The sequence below is a fragment of the Neofelis nebulosa genome, chromosome 6 (assembly GCF_028018385.1).
Source record: "Neofelis nebulosa isolate mNeoNeb1 chromosome 6, mNeoNeb1.pri, whole genome shotgun sequence".
NCBI classification, from domain to species: Eukaryota; Metazoa; Chordata; class Mammalia; order Carnivora; family Felidae; genus Neofelis; species Neofelis nebulosa.
This window is the reverse complement of record NC_080787.1, coordinates 98,327,631-98,337,103: the sequence shown is the minus strand read 5'-3', so window position 1 is coordinate 98,337,103 and position 9,473 is coordinate 98,327,631. Positions and strand designations below refer to the sequence as shown.

Sequence of the window (9,473 nt, the reverse complement as noted above, 5' to 3'; positions counted from 1 at the left end):
AGGGATCCTGACACAGAATACAGTCATTCATAGTGTGGTTTTACTGTAGCAGGAGACCAGTCTGCGCTTGAGGAATGCTGGTGGTTCCCCACTGGTGTAGTGGAAAATTGACCCATCAATCATTAAAGGTGATGGCCGTGTATCTTTCCCTCATCCTCAGGATCAGCCTTCTGAAGGCCCCATGTGGAGTTTCACGTCCTAAGAAATTATTCTCCTGTACTAAGTAATCATCAAGGACCTGGCTATGTGTGGGGTACTTCTGCAGGAGGGAAGACGTCTACAGCCCTCAACCTGCTTGTTTTCCAGTAAGGGATAGAGGCACGTACTTGTGATCACAAAGAAATACAGAATGTGGAAGGGCTGTGGGTCTCTAGATAATAGACTCTCCCCACACAAGGAATTACAGAAGACTCCAGAGGAAGGAGGTGGGGTCTGACCTTGATCGTGAGGGATGGATAGGAATTTGACAGGTAGAGATGGAAGTGAAGAGGCCATTCCAGGTAGGGAGAAGAGCAAGAGGAGAACATGGAAAGGGTGGGTTGGATTTGGGGAGCAGAGAGTTTGCCAGAGCTTGGACTGGAAGGGGAAGGAGGCCCGACTTGGACACATTTCAGTGTCACCCCAGGACTGTGGGTGACTCCGGCATTACTGTCTTTTTAATGCTATGTAGTAAGCACCCCAGCTCTTCCTTGGCTGAGGCAAATGTAGTGGGGACCAAATAAAATCTTTCACAGAGAAGTTGAAAGTTCTCAGAAGGTTTTCACCAGGTCATTTCCAGTTGTGTTGGGTCCCCTCTTTATTCTCTCTCAGTAGGAAAATGCACCGATTGGTGATGGAGCTGAGAGGGCAGAGAACATTTTGGCCCACATGTAGATAGCAGCCACAGGATGCTATAGAATGTCACCCCTGGTTTGATAGATGGGCTTAAAAACCAGATCAATTAGTCCTACTTCCCCAGTCAAAACACACGGGGTGTGTTTCTGTTATGTGTGTTATACAGTTACATTCGCATGCTCTACATTATTGATTTGGTTAATACTCTTAGATATGTCATCTTGCTGTTTGTTCTGAGAGGTTTTTTAAGTTTATTTATTTATTTATTTTGAGAGAGAGAGAAAGAGTGACAAGAATGAGACCATAGGAAGAAGCTGCCTTATTATGGGAGTAGTACCAATCAGAAGTCTTGGTTTCTTGTTAAAAAAATTTTTTTTGTTTTAATTAAATGGGGCACTTGGGCGGGTCAGTCGGTTGAGCATCCAACTTGGGCTCAGGTCATGATGTTGTGTTTTTGAGTTCGAACCCCACATTGGGCTCTGTGCTGACGGCTCAGAGCCTGGAGCCTGCTTCAGATACTGTCTCCCTCTCTCTCTACCCCTACCCCACTCGTGCTCTCTTTCTCTCTGTCTCTCAAAAATGAATAAATGTTTTAAAAAAAATTTTTTAAAGAAGTATTGGTTTCTATCTTTTTAAAATTTTTCTTAAGTTTATTTATTTGGGAGAGACAGACACATTGGGAGTGGGGGAGGGGCAGAGAAAGATGGAGAAAGAATCCCAAATAGCTCCGTGCTATCAGCACAGAGCCCATCACAGTGCTCAAACTCAAGAATCATGAGATCATGATCTGAGCAGAAATCAGGAGTTAGATGCTTAACCAACTAAGCCACCCAGGCACCCCTGCTCTGAGAGTTTTTATCTGATTGTGGAAACTCAGCCTAAGCTAATGTTTTATGAGGCTTGATCATTACTTAGAGCTAGACATACGATGAAGGCCATGGCCAGTTTTTTTTAAGACAATTTTACTGCCCTTGGGACAGTTTAGATTGAGAAACACAAACCCCTATTTGAGTACAAGAGCCACTTCTTTTCATTTGCCATTCCTAGAGGCAATAATGAATTTTAGCAAGTTTTCTAATTACCTTAGGCCATTCTCCTCCAAAGACCATATTAATCACTCATTTTATTGACTTACAAATGGACAAAGTGATTGTTACATCCCAGGCACTGATGTAAGAACTATACAAGTCGTTATATACAAGTTAAAATACTGTATTACTATTACTATTACTTGTATATATACTATACAAGTTAATATACTATATTAAGCCATTTAGTCCTCTTAACAACCATATGAAGTAGATTAATAGCATTATTCCTATTGTACAGATGGGGAAATTGAGGGACCGAGAAGTGAAGTAACTTGCCCAAGCTCACACTTGAAGCTCAGACATTCATTGCCATCTGAGTATACATGCCATTTAAAGCTCGTGTTTGGTGGTTGTGTTGTCCTCTGCATGAAAAAGGATAAAAAGAGCTTGCCTGGGAGATTCTGCCGGGCTTGCTCTATGACAGAGTTGTGTTCTGGAACATTTTAATAGAGGCTTATTTTCTACAGTGTATGTCAGCAGTTGTCTTTCAAAAGACTCTGTATTTTTATTATTTTTAAAGATTTTATTTTTAAATAATCTCTACACCCAACGTGGGGCTCAAACCCACAACCGTGAGATCAAGAGTCGTACACTCTACTGACTGAGCTAGGTGCTCAGAAAACTTAGTATTTTAATTGACTGTAAATGCTTGAAAATGAAGTTTCCATGTATGTCCAACAAACACATTAGCCAAACCAAAGTCCAGCCCAGTGTAATTAATATCTTTTTTATGTTGGATGATGTGGCTGTTGGGAGTGGCATCTCCCCAGTGCATGACTGGGACTATGCAGTTAATAATAAACATCCAGTGGCATTCTCTGTGTGCCCAGCACCGTGCTGAGCACATCACATGATTATTTTGTTTCATCCCCCGACAACGCCATGAGGCAGGTCCTGGGAATATCCCCTTCTATGGATAATGGAAACTGAGGCCTAGAGAGGCTTAGTAATGGAGTGCAGGTCACACATCTAGGAAGGAGCAGAGCAGAGCTTTGAACCCAGACGTGTTTTCTTATCCTTGGGCCTTGACCACTATGCATGCTGCCTGCCCCTGTGCTGTGTGGCTCTGCTGGCCTCGCCCCTCCTCCTCAGCCCTGCTGTCTGCTGCTGACTCTTGCCAGGGATTAACAGCTGATCTTGATAAATTTCTTACAGCAGTTCTTCCTGTTTTAGCAAGTTTCCATTATCCTCCCTTGCTCTATACCAGCTATTTGGAAAGTCAGATTTCACCCATTGTTCTTCCATTATCAACCTCACAGCCCGCCAGAGTTCAGCATTGGCTAATTGACAGAATACCGTTCCATCCGTTCCATCCTGTTAGAGGACAGCAAGAGGGCCACACGAGTGTGGGTGGGCCCGATGAGACCCTGACGCAACAAATCCTGACATTGAATTTGGAAACTGTGTGGAAGGGAGTTTATGCTGTCCTGGGAGTTGTTCATTAAGCACCTTGATAAGTCTATGTACCTATTTGTAGTAACTTCTACTCTTACTCTGAAACCGTATTTTTTTCTGCATCAATCATGGTGTGTCTTATGTGGTAAATGCTCAATGAACATTTGACAAATGCATGGACAAATGAGGGACTATTGTTTTTTATATATATATTTATTTTGAGAGAGAAAGAGACAGGTCGTGAGTTGGGGAGGGGCAGACAGAGAGAGAAAGAATCTGAAACAGGCTCCAGGCTTTGAGTTGTCAGCACAGAACTGGGCTCAGGGCTCGAACTCATGGACCTTGAGATTACCACGGGAGCTGAAGTCGGACGCTTAACCAACTGAGCCACCTAGGCACTCCTGAGTCATTTGTTACTTAGCTCCTTTGATGTAAGGGCATCCTACAAGGCTTTAGGGATGCCCCTGCCCCATCTGCTACTTGAGATTGTATTTTCTTCTACCTGCTTCCCCTGTCCCTGTCACCCTCTCCTCTCATCTACTTTCCTCCTCTCCCTCTCCCATATCAGTCCAGGAAGTGACTGGGCAGGTGGTAGCAAGAACTGTTGTTTTAGGTGGTGCTCTAGATGGTGTTAGCTTCCATAGCTTCAGGATGGAACTATTCTTTATGGAAATTAGGAGTTATATCAGCTTTTGAGGAACTCAAGTCACCATGTATGATATTAATGCAGAAACATGCATTCTGAGTCCTAATCAGACATTAGGGCAGCCCACTGGAAACTGTGTGTGTTTGAGAAGCTCATATCATCCAAGCATGTATAGTGGAATCCATTCCACACGTGTTCTCATGACTGAGAATCGTTTCTTGACCTCGTTGTTGTATTGAAATATTGAATCGCAAATACAATCTGTAGAGAAGTTGCATTCCCGGTGCCAACTATAGATTCCCAGAAATTTTACTTTCCATTTGGAGATAATAACTGACACATCACACCAATATCAGGGCAGGCTGTCCATTAAGTGGTTTTTCTTTCTGTGTCTTTGACAGATGTGCCATCCCCACACCAGCGGGGCTCTGCCAAGATGAAACCAATAGAAGAAGGGGTGGAAGATGACGATGAGGTCTTTGAGCCCGCGTCTCCAAATACATTCAAAATCCATCAGTTGCCTTGATCAGACAGCGGGGCCAAGTAACCAAGATGGAAACTGTCTTGAAGAGATCCTGAAAAATACCAGCACTTCTTCATGACTCATTGATCACTCTGCTTGAGCACTGGTGGTCTGTGGGTAGGAAAGTAAGGAAAGGTCAAAACCTGCAAAGGTTATTTTCGCTCTCCTTTTTATTGATCAGCTTTTTAAGCAGTTGTTTTACTGAGCCTTCTGACTAAACCTAGTTCTATTTTGAGATATATATTTTCACAGTATTTTCTAGATATATTATTGTTCTGACTTAGCACTCTGTCAATGCAAATGCCTTTTCACTTACTTTCTCCAAGTTGTGGTTCATTTTCCTCACGTTTTTTTCTCCACTGTGGCAATGGGGTTGTCTATTTGATAGTTTTAACAAAAGTATAAGTTTGAAACCGAGGTTGAGATGGCATTAGAAAGCAGGGATTCTCAGGCCTTGTTTAATTGATTTTTTAGCTGGAAATTTTTAAAGAAAGATGTGATTTGACTGGCGTTTTTTATGTGTTTCGTTTTTGCTTTTCCCCCTCCCAAGTCAGACACATCACTCCACTAGATCCCCTTACTTATTTGAGCATTGTGTAGATAGCTTCATAATGAACAAAACTCTTCAGACTTTGCACATTACCCTTATATCATGCTATTTATAATCGGGTCTGAAACCCAAAGCTGGAAAGATAGCAGATGGAAGGATTCTGAGCTCAGTTGACCTATGGCCAAACTCGACTTACCTGTGATTTGGGGCCATCTTGTCCCACACACCCTGGTGTGGGGAATATGCTTTTCTTGGGGTAGGGAGTCAAGTGGCCAAGCAAATGTTACAGAGTGAGGTGATTGAAGGAGCAATTTTTATTCTTTGGTCGGTATTCTGAGGTTTCAGACTGTTCCTCCAGAGCAATCGATGTCTTTTTAAAATGTTTGCCAGATACCCAGTGCCAGGGTTCCAAATGTGAACACAGCTTTGGGGGCAGACAGTTCCCCATCAGTCAGGTGATGGGCACCCAACCTAGATGTTGCAGTGAGGGTTTTGATTCCAGATCTCTCTTTTCTACTAGAATCATGTTTCAGGAAACAGTGGCATTTATGGTGGGAGATAAGAAGTTTGCTGAAATCGTCGGTCAAACAGGGCAGTGTGACTGTGGCACTCAGTTGGGTGAAGCCCATTGATTGGCTATGCTATGTCATACATCATGTTGATTTTATTTTATCCACCAGAACCAACTTGAGTCAGTCCCCTGTTATATTAAATAGCTAAGAAAAATTGCAAATGAAATTATTTTCAAGTGAGCTGAGCCAAAAACAACATCTCTTGCCAAGAGGTGATTTCTGTTAGAGAAGGTAGATAAGCTAGTCTGGGGTCACCTCATTTTCCTAAATCCATTTTTTTGAGACTAATTATTTTAGTAATTTCACTGGAGTTAAATTTACATGCTCGGCCACTCACTAAGAAGATTTCCACAGACTGGGAATTTGGCTCCTAACGTGTTTATCAAATGTTGATTTATCAACATCACAGTAGAAAGGCTGATTTCACTTTCCTATTAGAGTGGCCTCGTCAGTTTTCTACATTATGAATTTATTTTGGGGAACAGAAGAACAGATGAACGACTTAGCCTTGGCTTTAATTTAAGATTGTAAAGATTCATTCGGGTGAAGTCTTTTTGCTGTGCCCGAGATCACATGTGTGGATAACTATAATGTAATGGCGTTAGAACTGCTTTCCTCTAACTGTTAGAGTAAGGTCATGTAGACCATTTAGTTTATACACACCTAAGACTCATTTACAAAATGACTCTATAGAGTAATTAGAAATTACATCCTTCCCTGAATAGAAAGTAATTTTAGATTCTGCTGAGGCCGTGTTTTTAATGTTCTTGTTGATTCACAGAACCTTGGGGTTTCCCTAGCCTGACCCATCTTCAGGTATATCTCACTTGGTCAAGCTCAGACATTGGAAAGGGTCATCTCTCGTGATCAACCTGCATGTGTTTAGAGGTTTTTTTCTGTGAAGCTTGGAACAAACATTTTTAAAGGCACACTGAAAAAATTAGATGATGTGAATTCATTCGCTGTTTTTATTAAAATCCGTGTGGGCGTGTGCACACACATCCGTGTTATTGAAAACAAAGATTGTAATCTCAAGCTTAGGAATCTGAAAAGGGCCACTTAGCCTGAATGGGAAACATGAAACTGTTTTTAAATACACACCTCTCAAGACAGTGAGACTTGGGGAAAAGGAGACGCAAGCCACTGAGGAGCCCTCCCACATAGACTCGATAGCAAAGAAGCAAGATAAGAAAACAGAACAGTTTTAAGTGTAAGATCTCCTATGGATGACTTTGAATTCATTTGTACAAGTGAACAAGTGTATCTTTGTATAAGGCATAAATACATAGACAAAAAAAACATGTTTGCTGCCAAAACCACCACTAAGATGCTTCCTGTGTTTTTTGGTGTCCACTTAGCTGTGTGACCAAGGTTCAGAAAATGATCTGCAAAAATCGTTGTATATATAACCCCAAATCTACTATGTTTAATTGTAGCATTGAGTCCACTGTATGAATCAGGAGTGTAACATTTATACCAGAATATATGTGTCATTTGTAATGTTTTGAAAGCCCTCATATTTCTATTTATAAAATAATAGCAGAGATACTAGATAGAAACTCAATGATGTTTATGTATCTTAAATTAGTAATAACGGGTGCTATATAATGGTCAGTTACCAACTGTTGCTTTCTGAGATCTTTTCCACTTCTCCCTCTAGTTCAATTGTCCTTTTGTCATTGGACACCTTTGTGCTTTGCTGCTAATTCGCACGCACTGGCAGATGCTAACTTCTTCATGTTTGGCTCTCCTTCCACACGTCTGAAGCTTTTCTGATTTTATAACTCGGAACTGCTAATTCCTGCCTTCTGGGTCCTGTCATGGGCCCAAAGACGGGGCTCTTGGATGCCAGAAAAAGTCTTCGGGGAGAGTTGTAACCTACACATTCTGCCTTGTCCCTGGTGCACCCAGGCAATGACTCCAGCCTCCAGGGAAGACTGTGATGCTGGTGCATGTGTGGTAGTGCCCAGCAAGCACTCGGCACGCAGGTCAGTCCCTGCATGCCCGCGTCCTGCCCGGTGCCCTCCTCCCTGCAGACCCCACAGTGCAGCCTCAAGGGGTCACAGTTATTTATTTCTTTTATCCATTTCTTTGGACATTTCTAAAGCCTCTCTCCAAAAACCTCTGACCTTGCCATGCCTCGGTTTCCCTTCCCTTCCTTTTTTCCAACCCTGGTTTCCCAATTTCTGTTTCTCATGATCCCCAACCAGAGTGATTAGAAATTCTCACCTGTTCGATTCAAATTCCCAAGGACCTGAAAGGATAGAATACTGTGTAGGGAACTCAAGGTTGCAGTGTGGTCACGGCTGTTTTCTCACTGACAGCCTTTCTTCGATTCTCATAGAAGCCCCAAATACCTTGCGTGTGACGATATAGTGTCCTTTTAAAAACCTGCTTTTAAGTACTATTTACAGGTTATTCTGTTATACTTGCAACCTAGTTTTAAAGTACACGAGGATTTTATTAATACTTTATACAGACACGTTTATAGGAAACTCGCTCTTTCTGTTTTTAGGTGCCATTTACATTGATGCCATTTACTTTATAATCAATTTACATTTTGTCCAAATAGAGCCTTCTGGTTTGAAATATCTTCATATACTGTCATTTGATCAAATAAATTTCTTACTTAGAAAATATGCATGTTTTTTATTTCATTCCTCTTACATATAGCTGGTTTGCTCTGACTCCATGCCTACGGGCGAGGATTGGTTCAGTTACCTTCAGGTCGTGGGATTTGCTCTGGCTTAGGAATCTGAGCAGATGTACAAAGGGGGTGGTCTTGGGTCAGTTCCACTTAATTTCAGAGCTTTGCCATCTTGGCTCCCTTTGGCCACAAAAAGAGGCGGCATGACAGTGTTGACTAGATGCAGCAATTGAGAAGCCTTCAGAGTTTCGCTATAGGGATATAGATTTCAACATTTTCCTCCCCTTTATTTGAACATTCTCTTCTAGTTTCATAAGGTTTAACAACAGAAGGAGTCACATGAAGAAGGCAGAAAATCACCCCTGGATCTATTGTGTGGTGGGCAAGAGAGACCAGTCTTCTTATTCTGTTTTTTTACTGTTATTACTTTAATATTTATTTATTTTTGAGAGAGAGAGAGAGAGACAGAGAGACAGAGAGACAGAGCATGATTGGGGGAGGGACAGAGAGAGAGGGAGACACATATTCTGAAGCAGGCTCCAGGCTCCCAGCTGTCAGCACAGAGCCCGACAAAGGGCTCAAACTCACGAACTGTGAGATCATGATCTGAGGAGAAGTTGGACGCTTAACTGACTGAACCACCCACGTGCCCCACCAGTTCTCCTATTCTTGAAGGAACCTGCATTTTCTTCCCTCGTCTGTCCTAGGAATTGGAATGGGAATTTGAGAGCCCATCTCTTGGCCCTTCGTAGTAGGTCCTTGGCACCCAAAAACTTGTCCTGATCAGCCCCAAGACCAGATCCAAATGGAAGGGGCATCTTATACTGCCATAAAAGGAATGAATTCTGCTGCTCAGTAAGCCATGTCACCTAAACCTAAAGTCAGGTGCCGAGCCCCGAACTTCTGCTGAGCTAAGTTTGGGGCAACTTTCCCTTTCCTAAGTCTGTGATATGGTACCTAAGAGTTTCCATCTGTGTCCACTTAGAGGTTTCCTGTGGACAGATGTGGCTATAGCGCATCATGAGGTAAACTTGACAGGACTTAGGTATGGATTTGTGGGAGCAGATGTGGTGAGGGAGAGGGCTTCTCAAAGATCTATGCCTCCAGTTGCTACTGTGATTTCCTGTCTAGGGACATAGCATGGCACTGGGTTTGAGAGAAGGACTAAGTATACTTTTGTCATGCTGAGTTTGAGGGGGCTCAGCAAGTAGGTAG

General features: G+C 42.4%; 1 protein-coding gene across 3 annotated transcripts in view; it reads left to right on the top strand.

Annotated features, from left to right (window-relative positions):
• The window catches only part of BVES (blood vessel epicardial substance), a 37,826-nt gene extending 29,578 nt beyond the window's left edge, over positions 1–8,248 (top strand). For all 3 annotated transcript variants that reach the window (XM_058734838.1, XM_058734836.1, XM_058734837.1), the window contains exon 8: positions 4,368–8,248. In XM_058734838.1, the coding sequence (XP_058590821.1) occupies positions 4,368–4,492 (125 nt within the window). In that variant the 3' untranslated portion in view covers positions 4,493–8,248. The remainder of the gene's footprint in view (positions 1–4,367) is intronic.
• Positions 8,249–9,473: the final 1,225 nt, after the last annotated feature.